The 19,996-nt window shown below is 31.5% G+C and overlaps 3 protein-coding genes across 3 annotated transcripts; 1 reads left to right on the top strand and 2 right to left on the bottom strand.

Moving 5' to 3' along the window:
* Positions 1-6,086: 6,086 nt before the first annotated feature.
* On the bottom strand, positions 6,087-8,312 carry LOC130898394 (E3 ubiquitin-protein ligase RNF4-like). The gene is made up of 2 exons (XM_057807664.1): positions 7,663-8,312; positions 6,087-6,593 (listed from the first exon to the last, which is right to left on the bottom strand). Exons 1-2 carry the CDS (start codon positions 8,212-8,214, stop codon positions 6,186-6,188), a joined length of 960 nt encoding a protein of 319 aa, XP_057663647.1. The 5' UTR covers positions 8,215-8,312; the 3' UTR covers positions 6,087-6,185.
* A 614-nt stretch (positions 8,313-8,926) lies between these two features.
* LOC130898396 (terpene synthase) lies at positions 8,927-13,442 on the bottom strand. Its single transcript, XM_057807665.1, has 7 exons — positions 13,196-13,442; positions 12,204-12,358; positions 11,657-11,801; positions 11,469-11,589; positions 11,104-11,243; positions 10,948-11,050; positions 8,927-9,212 (listed from the first exon to the last, which is right to left on the bottom strand). Exons 1-7 carry the CDS (start codon positions 13,259-13,261, stop codon positions 9,022-9,024), a joined length of 921 nt encoding a protein of 306 aa, XP_057663648.1. The 5' UTR covers positions 13,262-13,442; the 3' UTR covers positions 8,927-9,021.
* A 5-nt stretch (positions 13,443-13,447) lies between these two features.
* On the top strand, positions 13,448-18,662 carry LOC130898393 (vesicle-trafficking protein SEC22b-B). The gene is made up of 4 exons (XM_057807663.1): positions 13,448-13,658; positions 13,714-13,823; positions 13,879-14,186; positions 14,584-18,662. The coding sequence occupies exons 1-4, from the start codon at positions 13,584-13,586 to the stop codon at positions 14,730-14,732; spliced, it is 642 nt and encodes a 213-aa protein (XP_057663646.1). The 5' UTR covers positions 13,448-13,583; the 3' UTR covers positions 14,733-18,662.
* The last annotated feature ends 1,334 nt before the right edge of the window (positions 18,663-19,996 follow it).

Raw genomic sequence — 19,996 nt, 5'->3', positions numbered from 1 at the left:
ATCAGATTCTGATTTTTTTAAATCATATAGAATGACTTTAAATAATTTTAACATTTTTCCGTAATGTTGAAATGTTTTGCATGATCCACCATTCCGTTGCAGCGTAATTATATTTTGTAATCAATCGATATCATGTTACGCAACTTATTCTTTACAATGATATAAAAATCTCTAAAAACATCCCATCCCAAATCTTTTCCCCCAAATTCGGGGGCAAAACCCCTAAGTTGGTAACCATGGTTGTCATTCGCTGACGCTGGACCTGACGTTCGGATGTCAATCTACAAGTTTACGCTCATATCGGACGCCGCATACAGCATTTAATAGGAGACCGACACCTTACCTATCAAAAACCTTCTGCGATCTTATCCAGATGATTTTCATTTAAATATCCATTCGAATTGTATTTTCAATCTTTCCAGGACACTAGTATTGATATATTGTGTTGAGATTGAATACTAAGCAGTTTCCATATTTAATTCAATTGTTTATGCGTTTATTTTTATAGTTAATATCATGTATACTGCTGTGATTAACAAAAATGCAGTAGATACGTAGTACGGTCAATTAGTCAATATAGTAGAATGCGTTCGCAAAAATCTTTATACAGCCGTCAATGACAAGTCTCAATAAGCTCACTTGTATCCATCACTTACAATAATTAAAAATTGGTCTGAGTTGTTTCGCTGGGCAAAAGAATCATTAGAGAATTACCCACGTGCGGGAGGTCCCGTGACTACTCCAGAAAACATTTAATTAGTCGAAGAAAAGGTGACCAGCGCATAAAAATAATAAGGGGTTTTCCAATAAGAGGTGTTATTTTGATATTCAAAGAAAAATGCCATTTTTTGAGATAAATGATCGGATGTTTATTTCATTATAAAGAGGAAGGTATGCCGTTAATAATGGAACACAACATCAGCCAAATGGGCGCCACGACTGCGCTTACAGGACCATATCCTTTTCATGAAATTTTCCGTAACCAAATTGCAAAGCGGATGCCCTATGTCCTCGATAGCCTCACGAATTCCATCTTTGAGGTCTTGAATCGATGCTGGACTGTTGGCGTAGACCTTATCTTTGTCTGTTGGCCCCAAAGGAAAAAGTCCCAAGGTGTTAAATCACAAGATCTCGGTGGCCAATTGTGATCACCTCTTCGAGAGATAACACGGTTCGGAAATTTTTCCCGTAAAAGATCGATGGTTTCGTTGCTTGTGTGGCACGTAGCGCCGTCTTGTTGAAAGTAAACGTTGTCCAAATCAATACCATCCAATTCCGGCCATAAAAAATCATTAATCATCTCTCGATAGCGCAATCCATTCACCGTAACTGTTGCTCCAGCCTCATTTTCGAAAAAGTAAGGTCCAATGACATCGCCAAACCATAAACCGCACCAAACAGTCACGCGTTGAGGAGGGAGAGGATTTTCAACAATAACTCTTGGGTTTTCCGAGCCCCAGATTCGACAATTTTGTTTATTGACGTAACCACCAAGGTGGAAATGGACCTCATCAGTTAAGATGATTTTTCGATGAAATTCCGGATCATTTTCATGCATTTCAAGGACCCAATCAGCAAAGACACGACGTTGTTGACGATCGGCCGGCTTGAGTTCTTGTGTTAATTGAACTTTATAGGCCTTAAGACTCAAGTCTTTATGCAAAATACGGTGTAATGACGTTTGTGGAATGGCTAATTCCAAAGAACGACGAGGAATGGACAAACCATTCTTTTGTGTATTCTGTATTCGAGTTCTAGCAGGTTTGGTTCCCGCATTGGCTAGTACTGCTGGTTCTGATACAGAGCGGTATGCACTGCATACTCTAAGAGCGGCTCTGCGTTGGACCTTGGCTATTTCTTGGCGAAGGATATCTATCAGCGTAGTTTCTTCTCATATCTCTGCGGCGTACAGAAGTATTGAGTTTGTGACTGACATCAACAATCTTAATTGGTAGTAGTTGGACCCCCGATATTTCTCATTAGTCGGCTTAGCGATTATGTGAGTGTTGATGCTTTGTCTGCCCTTTTTCTCATATGGTCACTAAAACTCATTTTCGTGTCTAGAAGGAATCCTAAATATCTTATGGTTTCTTTCACCTGGATGAAGAGCTCTTCGATTTTCATCGGTTGTATATTAACAAATGTTGCCTTCTACTTCTTGGTCAAGAGCTTTAAATCGATCTTTTCCGCTGCTAGTGATATTCCATAGTCATCGAACCATCTTCTCAGAATCCGCATGAAGCTGGATAACTTTTCTTGGATTTCCTCTCTGTCCCTTCCGGTGATGACAATAGCATAGCCTATGAAATAGCATCCATCGGGCAGCTCTAGTCTAAGAATATCGTCATAGAATATGTTCCAAAGCTCTGTTCCTAGAACTAACTCTTGTGCGGTTCTGGCAAATACTTTTTTAGTTCTCAATTCCCTGTTCCGTAAATCGGCTTTCTGTTACTAAGGTAATTTTGTACCAAGCGAAGTACGTAAGTGGAAACGGATTAGATTATTCCTAAGAAGCATTCCTAACATCGATGGTTACCAGTAGGTTACTCTCCTTCGAGTATTGATACTTCTCTTGTTCTGTCTACAACGTTTCTGTTACTAGTGAAACCGCTTTTACTGTCGTTTGAAGCCTCGGTCGTATTTTACCTATTTACCTTGTTTGCCGTATCTAATAAAAATATCAGTAAAAATGCAACATCTCGCAATACTTAGCACAATTACGTCATTTGACATGCTAAGCATAATAAAACTACTGCTTTTCTACTAAGCGAGCATCTGGTGTTTGATAGGTAAGAGTACCAAATGACAGATTAGTTGTTGTTTATGCTTATAGGGGTAGGTACGTATTTTTCATTAACGATATATCGAAAAGGGTGAATATATAGAATTAGCTAACAATACTTCCTACAGGGGAAAGGGGGAAGGCTTTTGACTTAGCGGGAAGCGAGATTTTGATTCAAAACAAAAATATACATATTAAATAATACGTCAATGGACATGAGCATTATTGTTAAGGTACGTCGTCAATCGAACAAATCACTCGTTATAAAAAATGATTTATTGCCTGTTGATAAAAACAAGAAAAGGAACATCTGTACAGTAGAACTGGGGCCTGTCAAGACACACGTCGTACGCATGAGCTCTTCCACACATACAACAGATCATGCGCTCACCGCACAAAGATACACATGCGCACAAATATAAATGTAGTACTCTCAATAAAAATTTTTATCAACAAACTTTAATTCAGTAGCAGTTATTGGGGTGAAAGAAGTGATTGTTCTTGAAATATTAAACGATAATATAAAATTACATAAATTCTGAACAAATTGTAATTCACTATTTTAAACAAGGACACAGATATATATCTACTAGAAGCTTCCATTATCAGGTAAAGTTACCAATGCAAAAGCAAGGAAGCAAATAAGTGTAGTGTAGCAGATTTGAGGAGCATGGAATTTTTATATTTGGAATATGTCTCTCCACAGAAATTGAAGCGACAGATGTAATGTATCTAAAAGACATTGTACATATAATTGCAAACGATGAGAACATAATCTACTTTTTAAATAATTTTCCTATTGCGAATACAAACCAATTGCTTACAATTTCTTCTAGTGAAAGCAACTAAACCGATTGATATGACAAACAGGAAAATTGTTGAAAAATACGGAAGCAGTAATGAGTAAAAACAGAAAAGAATTTTGGCATAATAATCTAACAAGAAATGGTTAAAACAAATTTAGAAACCAAAATAAATTGGTTTTTAACGTTGAAATAAATATCATTCACTTATTTATTATAAAATAAATTTAAAAATGATGAAACAAAAGTTATCTGGGACTAGGATATGTATCAACGAATGAAGATCTTTTATGATCACCGTAACCTTTCAACATAAGAATTATTATTTTCCCTGTATAGTAAACATTGTTAATTAACAATGTTTACTATATGAAGTTATGAATGAAGTTATATTCATAGTGCACAGTATAAAATTTATAAATATTCATTTTTTTTTGTAAACTTGTTTACTTTTCTTTGTACAAAATTATAATTTTCAAAATTTCGGCTCCTTAACAACATTTTTAGTATTGTAAATTTTCTTCTTTGACTAATTGAATTTATTTGTTTTCAGATCCTATAATTTTTTTAAATATCATCACAATATTACTGAAATTAATTATTGGTTCCTAGCTGACACAAAATGGACATGGTATTTGGATTGAGTTAAAATAAATATATGTGTGGAAACAAATCTAGTTCTTTTATTTTCTCTAAATATTTAGAAGTGGGATCCACTCTAAAATTACTCCAAAAATTTTTTTGCGCATATAGGGTTGTTTTTCAGTGCTTTAAAAGTGGAGGATACACATATTTTCTGTCGTAACACTCATTACTTTATGCATATTGTAGGAAAATATATTTCTTCAATTTATTAGTTTCTGATTATTCTATTATTTTTTACTCAGCTCTCGATCCTAGTTTTAAAAGGGGTCACATAAGAGTTAGACGAAAAATTGCGCGAGGGTCAGTTACTCAGAAGACGTAAGCATTGAATGTCTAGAACAGAGGTGTTAAACTCAATTGTGCAGAGGGCCATATATAAAATTTTGAATTCGTAGGTGATCTAGATTGAAAATAAAAAAAATGAGCTGAATTATCATAACATTTTATTTATTAAATTATATAAGGATATAATATATGGTTGTTAAAAGTAATATCAAAGTTATAAAAAATGGTACGTAATTATGTTGAGCTCGAGGATCCAGATACCTGACTTATTGATGGCAGATATCATATTCATTTTGTTTAGTTTTCATATCGCTATTAATCATTTAGGGGTCGGATTAAGTCTCACGTGGACTCATCATCTTCACTGTTTACAAATGAAAACATCAAATCGTAAACATAAATCCATGGAATTGAAATATTTTTTTTGTTTTATTTGCAAAGGATTCATTTCCCTTCATGGTTTTTGCTTTGAAATTTCATTTACCAGAAAAAAAAGGGCTCAGTTCACGTCTGGTATCCTGTTTAAACCAAACTCCCCTACAAGTAGATACATTTTACTCGTCTATTTACGTTTTATAATTTAATATTCATTTGTAGCTAGTTAACGAGGTAAAATAATGATTTGCAAGTAGGACTGCAATTAAGTGCATCTGTTTAAATAACGGCGTGTAATGCCGTCCAATTTATAATGATTCTATTGCCTTTTAACGAAAATATTTATAAAAATAATAAATTTATAAAATGAGGGATCCACGTCTATGGTAGATCAAGCAAAATTGTCGGCAAGGGCTTTTATAATCTGCATCTATAAGCACTATGTAGTCAGTACCTACTAATATACACCCAATTTAACCTAAGTTTTAAAATTTCTACCCCCTTCCCTTGCGAGACGCCAAAAATCCTTCCAGAGACACTTATTTTATATAAATTTGAGTGTATGTACGAAATTGCAGGTAATTTTGAGTGCTCCCGCTTTCGGAACTCCAGCCCATTCTAAAACTCATACATTTCTTCCTGATTGCTATCAACAATATATCTATTGAATCAGCACTCCAAATTAGGCAGATTATATCTAGGCAAGTTTATCCACTCGATTCAAAAAACATTCAAGAAACTTTGGAAATACAGTTTTTGATAAATACATTTATTGAGATTCCAAATGTTATACGGTTCAACTTTTTGAAGTGTTTTAGTATTACACGAAATGACAGTTCCTCTTAATCATAAAACCACATCGCATTTCATCCGAATATTTGTTCTCGAATTATCTTCTAATAACACCACGTAAGCTGAAATGAACTCAATATACTCCAACCAAAAGTAAACCTTGTCTAACCAGAAAATGGATGATTATAACTACATTGATAGACAGTTCTCAATTTGAACGTAAATAACAGTTGAATAAAAAAACGTGAACTATAGTTATACATTTTTTCGTACTGTTGTTCTACTCTTTAACCAAGCCTCAATCTCCCAAAAATAGAATAGCATCCTTCGTTTAATGTATAAATCACCTAATAGAAAGTCAACCAATTACAGTTTGAATTTGCATAGGATTTAATTGAAAGAAATTATAAAATTACTAAAAATTTTATTGAATTAAGTAAAATCTACAATTAAAAAACTGCTGCAATAAATTTATTATCAAAAATACAGAGAACTCAACCAATCTATAAATATAAAGGATGAATTTGCTTAACGGTAATACGTTTTCTACAAGTAGGGCAAGACTTTGAAGTCTTAACAACTTGCTTTATACAATCCATACAAAATATATGCCCGCATATGGTTGCACCGGGAATAATATTTCCATCCAAAACTTCCAAACAAATTGGACATGATGGTTTGGTTTTTACAGGTGATACCTCTGGAGCTGTTTTATCTTTATCCTTATCTTTGAAAGTATCTAGAAGAGCAGTAACACTTCCCATAATTTCTTCTGCTTTGCTTTTAATTTCATTCCAATTATCTGATTCTACATTACTAGTGGTTATTTCAATAGGTGTATCATCACAGTCTAGTATCTTATCTACTATTTTCATCAGATCTTCTTCTTTATTATTAGTTGAGTCAACAGACTAAAAACAATAATCATAATGATGTTTTAAAAATCATTTAACCTTGTCATTTATTGCCCAAAAGTTTTATCTTATTAAAAATATAATCATAAAGACAAAGGTAAGGTTGAAATGTCAAAAATTCCTTCTACAAAAAACATTTCATTAGTATACACTTAAAATCGTTTGGATCGAGTTATGAAATTGAACAGTTTACTAGTTATTGGAAATTTCATATATTAGAATCAATTAAACTCCATAAGAATAATTCTGAGAGCATAATTTAGCAAAAGGGTTTTGCAGGTGCCTTCACTCAAATTAGCCGTCTCAACCCTACAAACAGAACATCCATCTGTCAGATGGATATATTCTACAGATTTAGTACTAGATCTTGCTAGGAAGCAAGATTTCATTTGTGTCACATAACCCTATACCTCACCAAAACTGTATGTTCACTGCCTTTTACCGGACCTTAAGAAGGCTTTTTTGTATTTGACTGATAGCAATTGCTTATGTTACCTCTTCATTATAATTACATTTAATTCTTTATGATATTTTGCTCCATTTTATTATAGTTTTTACATTTGAATGATAGTTAAATATGTGTTTATGTGTTTTAATATGTCCTTTTTATTAGTTACTTCTTTGTGGGGAATTTTTTTGTTGTGTTATATTTTAACTCTTTTATTTGACTGACAGCAATATGTTCCACATTCTATTTTAGCAATTAACAAAAAAAGTAAGATGGAGTAAATAAATGACTTTAAATATTGAGTGAGTTCACAAAAAAAGCTAAATCTCTATATACTGTCTGTGAGAAGGATGTTTCTCATCAAGGTAAAAAATCCTATTTGATCTGAAAGATTAAACATGTGGGAATTTTAAAAGAACAATCAGATAAGGAATTATGAACAATAAGCTTGAAAGGAATGTTAAAAAATCATTGTTAACTATTATAATACTCTATCTTATTTATTTGTTTCATCTGTTTTGATATAAGTATTAACAATTTATTGAAAAAAATATCTCAAACAAATGAAACTGGAGTACGAGATACTTAGAACTAATTAAAAATTGATAATTTACTTACCACATGTTCTGCTAAATTATTCATAGCTGAAGTAGATGGTAGCTCTTCACCATCAGAATCTGATATTTCATAGAAATTTTTCGATCCTGTAGTTGACTTTGTGGGTAAATTTTTTTGCTTAGATGATTCTTCACCTTCGTCATCATCATCAGACATCAAATGACTCGACTTAAAGAAAGAATCAACTTTGTGTTGAACACTTTTCATATAGGCATCTTTCTGAGTGTCTGATATAATAACATGGGTAATACTTTCATTGTGATCTGAATCTAAGCAAGTAGCTTCCGAATTATTTTCAGTTACTTGTTTCTTACTTTTACGTATTCGATTCGTTGTTGGGGCTGAATTTTTGATTGTATTGATTTTTTTTGTTCTATTCGGTGTGCGTTTTGGTTTTGATGATTTTCGGCTGGATTGTGAAATAGAAGTTGGCATGAAATTTATAAGGGATAACGTTACACCATCGTCTTCATTTTCTGAATTTGAATCTGTATCTTGATGATAATTTGTAAATATAGTAGCAGCGCGTCGAGTGTTTCTCCTTCTACTCATATTATATGTTTGTTGTTTATTTTTCACTATCTCACTCAACAAATATCACAACAAAAACTTAAATCATGTGTTCGAACTGACATTTGTCTAACGGCACTTCTTCTTATTTGATTGGTCTGTAATTTATAATCAATCCAACTTCATCAGAAATGAAATAAATGTAAGGACTATTCAGAAACTATGATCCAGGGTCAGATAGATCACTTATCATTTGATTGCCGATCATATCGGTGGAACTTTCAAATTTTAAATTCAAACAATCAAAAGCATTGATTTTTATTACTTCAGTTCCATGTGTTAGTTTCCCATGATTCTTTATGTTTATGTATCTATTGATTTTATTTGCTTGCAAACCTTTATTCCGTTTTATAATAGATTTCAACGATTTAATAAAAACTATTTTTATTTTGAAAAATCAACAAGTACAAAACCTCAAAGCTTCAGTAATCTGTCAATTACGTTGCTCATGAGAATTTTAGAGACAGAACAATGAAACGCAGTGGCATATTTAGGAGCAGACCGGTAAAAGTCAAAACGACTCCTCAAAAAATCTAATCTTAATATTAGAATCATCCAGTTCGGACAAAATGAGTCTCATTTCTAATTCTCTTCCCATCTATATCTAATTTATTGCTTCTATAAACCTTTTATTTCTCATCAATCTCAGTCAAGCTTCCAGTTTGCAAAATATTCTACAAGAAAATTTGGATTAGACATGATTAAAAATATATTTATTGCAATCATTTTAATACACATAACATATAATATAAAAATAAATAAATATTGAATATTAATTTGATATACAGTTTATATTTTAGAAAGTGAGGATAAAAATTCTTCCATATGAGGGTTGCCACCAAGCTTTTCAATTTCTTCTCTGGCCTCATCGTGTAATTGTGATAAAATTTTCCTTGTATACTCAAAACTACCATATTTTTCCAATAAAGATACACAATATTTTTTCACTTCCGGTTCTTTGGTCCTTTGTCGAAGAATATCTTAAATTTTATTAAGAAAAATCATTCACTTCCAATATAGATGACAAAATAATGAAATTTTGAATATCTTAAGAACTTTGATAATAGTAAAAACTAGTACTGTTAGTTTTGGTAATCAATATAGGTAATAAGATAAAAATGAAAGAAAAAATCAATAACAGACGATATGAGTCCGGGAAGTGGGAGGAGTTGAGTGAGAGGCAAAACTACAAGTCCTATGGAAAAAAATTGAATGACAATGTTGTAGGTAATGAAAAGATCTACAGCTTTTGTATATACAATATATACAATATATATACAATATAACCTCAAAATGCATGTGAAAAATTCTAATAACCAAGTTTGTGTTTTTTCATTTTTATCTTTTAAAAAAATCACCTTTTTATTTTCTAAATACATTTATTATTTTTTCACTTTATTTTGACTCAATATCAAAAAAGAACCCTAATTTTCAATTGAAAATTCGCATAAAAATATCAGCTTTTTCTAAAAAGTCGGTGTGCTTTTTGTTCGTCTATCTCTACTTTCTGATGGTTTAAAAAAATATATATATTACAATAATGAATGTTCTCAGAAAATGCAAGGGAACCAAAAAAAAATAGAATTTGAAAATTTTATTATATTATATTAGTATTGAGCGACCAAGGGGCTGTTGAGCACATAGGCCATACAGGTAGTCCCACCGTACTCCACTTGACGGGAACAAAGGCCGATATCTTTTGAGAAACCGATCAGGCGTTTTATCTTGAGCCCTTTGATATCACTGGGCAAGTTATAAAGCTAAATGTTTAAACCGCGCTCGTATGCGTGCAGGGTACTCGCAGATGACGTGGTCTGCAGTTTCGTCCTCCTCCATGCTCCAATGGCACACCAGATCATCTGTGATGTCCATGGTGTGGAGATGGCCCCCTTACATAGCAGTATCCGGTTAAAAATCCAGTCACTAGTCGTATTACGAGCCTGTTTAGTTGGAGCAGTTGTTTGGTGTGAGACGCACGAGATCCATCTATATGTGGCCTGCTCTTGTCTCATGCCAGGTGTCTATCCATCTCTGCCGAGCCCGCCTTGCGAGTACACCGTTGAGAGACGCGATAGCTTTCAACTTTTAGCTACACTATAGGTTCTGCGCCCATCGGTGAGTTCGCCGATCCCTATCTAGCGAGTGAGTCCACCTCGTCGTTGCCTTTATTCCTATTGGTTACAATATCGTTTTATACCAAAAACTAAAAAAAAAATCCAAAATTGTGAAAATCCTTCATTTTAGGTTTTATAATTTTAGTCCTACTTTCACATGATTGAAGAACTTATGTCTAATTTTGGTAATTTTTTCTCCACAAAAAATTTTAATCCTATAGATGGGAAATAGAAAAAATTGAATGTATTACACTTAGTCATTTAAACTATTGTAGTATTGTAGGATTTCACATTTTCACAATGAAGAATATCAATTTCTAAATAAAATTTGACTGAAAAAAGTGAATTATAAAATTGTCAAAATAACCAAAATAGTTTTGTTAAATTTTATACCATTTAGAAAGCTTTACACGTTATTCAGTCAATTTCATGTATTGTTTTAATATTTCCAACAAAATTTGAGTAACTTAAAACTGGAACTCTTTAGACATATGATACTTCAAATTAAATGATATGAAAATGTGGTGTTCATTTGAAAAAATGATGTTGGAAGTAAAATGTGAAGTGAAAGATCCTCGGAAAATGTATTGCAAAAGGATACGAATAACTTGTTGTTCATTTGGTTGACTCCTAATAGCATGAATTATAGGGAAGCTAAATTTACCTTCTGTTAAATCTTCACAATAACTTTTATGTTCCATATACTAAAAAAATTTAAACATTTTATTAGTTTGTAAATAATTTAAAAAATACTTACATCTTTAGATACTAAATTGATGTAATCATCTCGTATTTGAAATATGAGTCCTAAAATAGCTGTTATTCTAGTGAAGTCTTGTTTATTCTCACTAAAAAGTTGCATCAATCTGATTGCTAACATAAATAGGCCACCAGTTTCTGTGAAAAGTAATGCAACAAGAATTTAAAAAAATAGTTTCTAAAAAACTAATGCAAAGCGTGATTTCTGAATTTGAGATACAATGAAGATGAATATTTGCTGAGATAATAATAGCATATTTTAGCAAAGAAGTAAGAAAAGAAAAAGAATATCGAATCGAAATGAGAGTGGAGTTATAGGAATATACAAAGTGTGAAAATTGTTGTTTTAATTAGTATACTAACTTCTTATCACCATTTGTTTATATTCATCTTCTGTTGGACAACTAAAATTATCTCTCCAAAATATTTCCATGCCCTGGCCCCTGTAAAGTTCCAAAATTTGTTCTAAAGCAATAGATATTGCCTACAATATAAAAGTTAAATTTGAATATATAAATGTTAAGCCACAATTATAACTTTCTACAACTTACTTCGGGGTGTTTTAAGTCATTGACTCGGTCTAAGGCAATAAAAGATGTATAATTAGCACAATTAATTGTACTAGCTACTCCATATATTGAATGAGCTACAGGGATGCCTCGCCTTAATATAGAATTATCTTGAATATCATCGAGTCTTAAACAAATATAGTATATACAAATATGAAAAATAAAAAAAATTGAACACCAATATCTAATATGTTTCTAAATACTTGCTGACCAGAAAATAAACATGATTTACAAGTAATAGAAGTAATACTTTTTATTTATATGGTGTTTAAATAAACAATTACTTAGAAGTAGATGTTTCTTGTCATATGTGGATTATTGGAGCTAAAATAAAAACTAAATATTTTGGATGGTGGTTGTAGCATGTAAAAGCTTTGAATTTCAGAAACCTCAAGATGCAATGAATGCAGTATTTTCAGAATTGCCTCAATTACTTCTGTTTGTGAATTAAATAATTTCATTTCATATGAAACATATCCCACAACATAGGGATAAAAAAAATAAAAACCATAATATACAGATTACTTACAATAGGCTAGAATTGTGTAATATCTGGACAATATCAGTAATTTGCAACAATTTTTCATTTGGAATCTTCAACCAATAATTGAATGCACTTGATAATTTTGATCTTACATTTTTCCCTGGAACCTGAAGAATATAACCGAATGGTTCCAACAGTTTCTGAAAAAGAGATACAGTTCAAGTACCCATAATATGGGTAATTACATTGTCCAGTTACAATATTGTCAATAAAATACTAATTGAACAAAAAATTGGATGTAACACTGATGAAATATTGTTCAAAACACAATGAAATGTAACAACAATAGTATTCATCCCATAAACCTGTAGACACAACAGCAGTCAATAAAACAAAACAAAGGCAGGAGCTGAATATATGAACTTAACCTTTTCACTGTGACACCCTCCTATAGTCGGGCCAGTTAGAATTTTCTGCCGTGCAACATCCCACTTTAGTAGGTCTAGTAGTTCCCAAACATTTTTTCCTTTTAAACCACTTTCAAAATACTTATTACTAGTTTTAGTTTACACCATATTACCAACTAATCAAAAAATTAGATTTTACTATGGAAATTCAAGTACATTGCTGTTGTGGATTGCTGGGGGTGCATCTGGACCACTTTGGGAATAACTGGTCGAGACGAATGTTCAACACTTCATTATTCATTACACTTACACACTTTTTTCTTAAATATCCTATACAAAGAGTATCATTATTATCTAAATCAAGTAGTTCCATCAATCTTTTAGTAGATAAGGTTGAAGTTAAAATCAATTAATTTTGAGGCGCATTTTATTGGGTGGTATTTCCAATAAAAAAATATCACTAGAAAAGCAAATAAATCCTTTTAATGTGACATTATTACAACAACACTAAGAACTACCATGAGAATTGAATGTCTTAAAATAAAATATTTCCTATTTCAAAGTACCAAGACTTAGTATTGAATTAAATGTTTTTTGTTCATATGTTGAAAAATATAAAATAAATATTACCTTATCTTGTTCTTCATCATTGGACTTGCTAAAAGGTAAAATGGGCTTAGATGTACATTCAGACATTTTGAACAAACATAAAATTTAATAGTGTTTTTATCATAAGCTTTTCCAATTATTGAAAAACTATCATATCCTAAAACCAAGTTTTTAGGTTAGAAAATAAAGCAAAACCAGTTGCAAGGAATCATGTGTTTCCTAAATCTAGTAATTCAAATGAATGTTTATATGCAAAACTTGTTGGTTGGGTAGAGCAAAAATATAAAGTTTTAACAGCAGAAAAGAAGAAGTAACTGACGTGTTAATCATGACGTGTAAATAAAGTAATCTACCCTACACTTCCATCAAAAGTATATTCGGTTTCCAAATAGTGTTTAAAATTAAAAGTATGGTTTTAATGACCATGATTGCTAGGGTAGCAGATGGACTACCACTGGCTGCAACTATGCAAGAAGATGAACAGGTTTGTGAATAAAATTTCCTAGTAGTCTTTAAATAAAACTGTATTCAAATTTTAGTCAGGAAGAAGTATTCTAGATTATCAGAACCAAGCTAAAATGCTATTTCGAAAATTAGGACCTCAATCCCCTACTAGATGTACAATAGAGACTGGACCATATTTTTTTCAGTAAGTTGAATAATTAATGTGAAATATCAAAAAATATGTATTCGTTACTTTTCAGTTATTTGATAGAGTTTGAAGTTTGTTACCTAGTCTTATGTGAAAAAACATATTCAAAACGACTTGCTTATTCCTATTTAGAAGATATAGCGCAACAATTCCATTCAGAATATGGTAAACGAGTGAACACAGTAACTAGGCCATATACTTTCATAGAATTTGATACCTACATTCAAAAAGCAAAAAAACAATTTGCAGATTCTAGATCAAGACGAAATTTAAATACAATTAATAATCAATTACAAGATGTTCAAAGAATTATGGTGCAAAATATTGATGATGTTTTGCAACGAGGGACTGTCTTATCAGGTAGAAAAAAAGTATTTTTTTATAATCCAACAAAAAAGGAATTAGTTTCATACTTCCAATTTGTCTTATTAAAATCATCATCATCAAACAGTTGATATTTTATGGGGAAATAGCAATGCTTCATAGCCCAGAAATAATGTTCCAGTGGGTCAGCTAAGAATTCTTCTTTGAAACTTGCTGCAAAAAATTTCAATACTGAAATTAATAAATACTGATAAAATAATAAAAACTAATGGTACTATTAAAATGATGAAATATTTCTATGATCTGTATGTTTAGCCAAAAATAAATAGTTATTATTGTTATAAAATAAGCATGGATTTGTATGCTAAACGTACTTTTGAATTTATTTTTTCATAGGAAAAATTATTTATTAATAACTATTTTTGTTTTTTAGAATTGGATACCAAAACTCAAAATTTATCAATGCTGACAGAGAAATATAAAAAGGATGCCACTTTTTTAAATACGAAATCCATGTATGTGAAGGCGGCAGTTGGAGGAATTGTTCTACTTCTATTTATTTTGTATTTTTGGGTTCTTTAAAAAAGTAAAAATTCCAATTTCATTTCCTAAAGCAGTGAGAGAATGACAGTGTAGTGCTTGAACAATCAAACATATTTTCATTATGTACACTAATTACTTATACAGTTTGTAATGAGCTCTTGGTAATTTCTTCTTCATTCATTAAACTACAAGTTTTTCTCATATTTCTGACATGACTGGTATCACCTTTTTACATGTGTAAAAATATTTTGATATTATCACAATCAAGCTTTTACTTCTATACTGAGTAACTAAGGGGATCTTCTCTTGATGCACTTTCTAATTCAGTCAGTTTTTAATCATGTTTTCAAATTTCTTCATTTTGTTTTCATGTTTTTTCTCTTTTCCTTTTGTCTTTGATAAATTTCTTTCCTCCATATTCTTTGACTTTCGAAGATGATCTCTTGTTCTGTACTCTTTTCTTCTCCATGTCTCTGATTAAGATAAGCGTTGTTATACTTCAAATTCCGCTAACTAATCTTTTTTAGGGGTTTATGTGAACAACAGCTTTGTTAAATTGTTCTATCTCACTAGTCTATCGGAATCAGTATGAACAATAGCAGTCATCTTGGTATATACTGCAATATCCACTCTATAAATAAACCCCATATCAAGTAGCTCTCCATAATGTTTTCTTTTAGCATTTCCTTCCAAACCATGCTTATAGATCTGCATCCTTGGAAGGTGAGGTTTAAGTAGGTATAAAAACCTTGCAGTGGGAGGTCAGTAAAATGGAACAAACTTTGATGGATAATTTGTTGTTAATCCTACCATCTCAGAATCTAATTTCTCTAGCTTTGTAGGTTTCAAAAGTGCCTTTGAGCTTATTTTGATTTGTTGCTAATGTATTTCACTATTCTCAGAAGAGTTACTAACAAAACGAAAACACCTAGTCAGTAATGCTTTTTGAGACAAACATTTTGGAAACTGAATTTGTAAAATTTTTGTTATCTTAATGTGAAGTATAGTCGTCGTATTTATGCAATTATACTCATCAAAACTTTCCATTAGTTGTATACAGTTAAATTTAGTATGATTCGTAACATACACAAAAAAAAATCATAGAATTTTCTATATTCCTCAACTATTTTGACGAACAGACAATACCAAAAAGTCGTTAAGACATAAATCATCTGTGACGTGCAAAGGTATTTGTGTTAAATATACTAGATTACATCTTTGACGGGCATTTTAACCAAAAGTGAAAGAGTAGAAACAGAAAATACGAAAATTGAAAACATTTTACTTTGTTATAAAAGTCATACTCTCTCTGTGTAAAGAAAACTACAAGACATAAACAATATACTGCATTCTTAAAAGTAGGAAGTTTCCATAAAAAATATATACAGGGTGAGTCACATTGTTTATACTATCTGTTATGGCGAATTTGGGAAAATTTTGCACTTATTGGAGATCGAAAAAAAAAGCACCTGTGACCCAGTTCTTCTCGCTTCATCAATATATTGAATTATTTTGCCCCCTAATTTATGAATACACAATTGGGTTAAAATAATCACTTTCTTGGTAGGATCACAATATTTAAGCTCATTTTTTTTTTGAAAGCAAAAACTGCATACATTTGAAGCGAATCCTATGTTGAAGTTTTTTGAAAATGTATCGAACCTCAAAGCTTTCTCAGCTGCGAAAGAGTCTCCTGGATTTTTGTCTATTATAGTGGCTTTCAGTAGCTTTATTTACCTATAAAATCAATCACTTTATTCCGTTTTTCTGCATTTTTAGCCGAACAATAATCTACACCTCTATTTTCTTTAATATTCTTTCCTAATATTATAGTACGTGTAATTGTATACAGTTGTTTCAAAGAAATCATTTTTGGCACACTCTGTAGGTAGATCCATTTATTGTGTACATCCTGTATTCTGCTCCTAATTGATGCTGATCTCTACACTCTGATTTATACAATTTGCATCATCTTAGAGGAGCCCTTGCTCTACAAAAATCAGAAATTTTGCGATATTGAACGAGTTAGTCTGGTGTTTGAGGAACCCTTTTTCATACATTTTCTAAATTGGAAAAATGATTCAGGTATCTAAAATAACACGGTGACTAACTTGTTAACCTTGCTTAAAAGCATTAATTAATGATAAAGATCCATTTGAATGATATGCAGTAGTGAATTAAATTAAAATGCAACTTCGATATGTATCGCCATTTAGAAGCGAAAAATGTTAATTTTGGATCATATTCCTTTTGAATTTTTGCGTTGGAATATCTACATAAGATATGCAAAAAAATTGTTCATGTCTTGTAATTATTTAAATATAGTTTAAGCATTTGGAGATCAGTATTTGAGGGGTTTATATTGAAAAAAAGGTATTGTGTGAAATGACAATATATATATATCATTTACAAGTTAAAGGTTTGGTTGTTAGAATCTATGTAGTTCAATATTTTAATTAACAGTTTATGAATTATCAAAGTGTAAACTTTTACCAAATTTATGTCTTAGGGAGAAATTCACACACCTTCACACATACGAGGTGTGATAAAAAATACAGCGAGTTATTTTATTAAAAACAAAGTAATATAAAATTTGAATGAATCTCATTAACAGTGTTGCCCTTTGCTAGTAAAGCACTTATTACAAAGATAAATTCATTATTAGAATTATTTCTGGAAGGACTATTTCAAAATGACTTGTCACATTGTGCTAAATTTAATGAGTAAGGCGAATGTTAACAGATAGAAAGACCTTTAGCAATCAAAACCTTCTTAAGGTTGTCACGATGAAGATGTTATTTTGTTACTCATTGTGGCTTTCTTTTGTATATTGAAATTTTATTTTATTTGTTTTTTAGTTTTTACAAGCTTTTGTCTACAAATTGTAACAATTTTTTGACAATAAAACATTTCTCTCTTTTATACGCGGTGCGATTCAAAATTTCTGTGAATTATTTCATTGAAAATTGAATTAGTTTCCTGCCTTTGGCTAGCAATATCCTCAATGTAGAAAACCATGACTGAAAGGTTTTCATCCACTTCTCACTGTTCTTTGTGTCAAGAAAAAAAATTTAGGTCATCTAATACTGATCAATACGGATTTGATTGGTTTGAAGGAGATTAACTGCTACCAACAGTATCTGATTTGAAGATTAATGGTATGAATAAAATAAAACTAATTCATAACATACCAGATCTTTTTTTCTGGCACTTTCTAATATTTTCGCATAGCTTACCTCGGTCATTGGAGGGTTGACAGAAAGAATTTTTTCATTGTGAAGCAGGTGCTCGAGATTACGTGACTTGATATTGCAACTAAAAATTGCTGACTTATCTACTAATTGAAATTGATGTAACGTAAGTAATTGATATTTTAAAATTTCTTTGATCGTATTTTTTATCATACCTCGTATCTACAATTGAAATTTCCAACAGAAATAATAATTCCATAAATGAAATCTATTTAGTAGATTTTAAATGTAAAAGAAAAATATTTTTCTTTAATTTTTAAGTTTGTTAGCAACTATGACGCTAGATTTATGTATATAAATGTTTTGTATTTGCTGTATATTTTAATTATATGTAGAGTTTGTTTACATGCATTTTACAGTGATAATAATGGCTAGAATATCGTGAAATTTATTATTGTTCTGGTGTAGATTAATAAAATGGTGTATTATGGTATAATTTACATCTTCGTTTAGAACTCTTAACTTATATTGCTGTTCAAATTGTTTTTATTGAGGTTAGATGATTTTAATGGGTTTTTATGGCCCAGAAGGTTTAAAAAATATATTTAATTTTAATTTCGACTGATCCAATCTAGATCGGTAGAATAATGTCGTGTCGTTCAACATCACTAAAGACTTTATTTACAAATATTTCAACAAGTAAGTTAATCGTTGTAACATTTTTCATAAAACCAGGGAGTTATAGTAGAATAAATTTTGCCGAATAACTGCTACAATATTTAATGTGTTACGAATTTTTTACCACCTTTAATCCCTCCTCAGAAATTTACAACAATATAATTTGCCTTTTTGGCAAAGGCGTTCAACAGAGTCTGGCACGAGGACTGCTATACAAAAACTTTTAGCACAATCTTTTCAAAATCCTACCTGCAAAACAGACATTTTCAAGTTAAAATCCTAGATTACATCGCTAATTATGTCAGGAGTCTCACAGGGTGTACACAGCTGATATTCCTACACACAACAACGAAACTACCGCAACATATGCAGATGACAGTGATGCGCTAGAATCTCACCCGGACCCAGCTATGGCATCTCATATATTTCAGACAAAATTTGACGCCATTTTCTTGTGGCTGAAAATTTGGAGAATAAAAGTAAATGAAAAAAAATCTGTTCATGTCACTAAAATCCAACGGAAAGGGCCCTGTCCAACTTTCCATGATCCCCTAATTATTTTGAAGAGCTAAGAGTATTTTTAGGAATACTTATTTTGATATAATCAATTGCCTTCTAAAAGAAGCTACTAAGAAAACGCTCCCGATATAAGAAATGAGTTGGTGACCAATGCCATGAGGCGTGACCGTTTTTTGCCAACACGCGGGTTTATACAATTCGCGGATAACAATAACAGATTTAAAAGACAAAATGTACAAGCTTCGTCCTGTTACAGACTATTTAAAAAACAATTTTTTAACTCATTTTGTGCCTGAACAAAATCTTTGCTATTATAAATCCATGATAAGATACTACGGCTGGCACGATTGTAAACAATTAATTAGGGGCAGGTCAATTCGTTTTGGCTGCAAGGTGGATCCTCAATGCGCTTGATGGTTATGTAATTAATTTCGAAATTTACCAAGGACGAAATCCTAAGGCTAATTTAGAATATGAGTCTTCATTTGGTAAATGTTCAGCCCTACTTTTGCAAATGATTGAGGCTAGATAGCTAGTTCACGATTTGGTGTAGCCCCTATCTAAATCGTTGGAAGGTTTTCCAGTACTGAGAAAAATAATGTTCTTGTCCCACGTCCAAATCTAATTATACAGGACAATAAAAACATGGGCGAAACAGACCAAATGGACAACAATATTTCGTGTTAAGGTTTCTCATGGATATATGTCCTTCTGTTTTTATATCGGTCCTATACTTTATATTAGATCCAAAAAGTGGTACTGGCCAATATTTTCATATCTAATAGATGCAGCAGTACAGATTGCATGGTTATTAGGAAGAACGCCGACAAAGAAATTAGTCAGCTAGAGCATCGAAGAAGTATTGTTCAGGTAAAAAAAGGCCTACTATAAGCTTTGTCTTTTTTACAATTATTT

This window comes from Diorhabda carinulata, chromosome 10, assembly GCF_026250575.1.
Source record: "Diorhabda carinulata isolate Delta chromosome 10, icDioCari1.1, whole genome shotgun sequence".
Lineage (NCBI taxonomy): Eukaryota > Metazoa > Arthropoda > Insecta > Coleoptera > Chrysomelidae > Diorhabda > Diorhabda carinulata.
Note: the sequence above shows the minus strand (reverse complement) of the source record. Positions and strands in the feature narration are given on the sequence as shown.

Bases quoted from the DNA above. Each gene is read 5' to 3' on its own strand.
- LOC130898394 (XM_057807664.1), bottom strand. From the start codon at position 8,214: ATGAGTAGAAGGAGAAACACTCGACGCGCTGCTACTATATTTACAAAT. The intron at 6,594-7,662 runs GTAAGTAAATTA...TATTGTTTTTAG, and splicing joins ATAATTTAGCAGAACATGTG to TCTGTTGACTCAACTAATAA.
- LOC130898393 (XM_057807663.1), top strand. From the start codon at position 13,584: ATGGTTTTAATGACCATGATTGCTAGGGTAGCAGATGGACTACCACTG. The intron at 13,659-13,713 runs GTTTGTGAATAA...TTCAAATTTTAG, and splicing joins CTATGCAAGAAGATGAACAG to TCAGGAAGAAGTATTCTAGA. The intron at 13,824-13,878 runs GTAAGTTGAATA...GTTACTTTTCAG, and splicing joins ACTGGACCATATTTTTTTCA to TTATTTGATAGAGTTTGAAG.
- LOC130898396 (XM_057807665.1), bottom strand. From the start codon at position 13,261: ATGTCTGAATGTACATCTAAGCCCATTTTACCTTTTAGCAAGTCCAAT. The intron at 12,359-13,195 runs GTAATATTTATT...TCTCTTTTTCAG, and splicing joins ATGATGAAGAACAAGATAAG to AAACTGTTGGAACCATTCGG. The intron at 9,213-10,947 runs GTATCCTTTTGC...ATAAAATTTAAG, and splicing joins AAATGAACAACAAGTTATTC to ATATTCTTCGACAAAGGACC.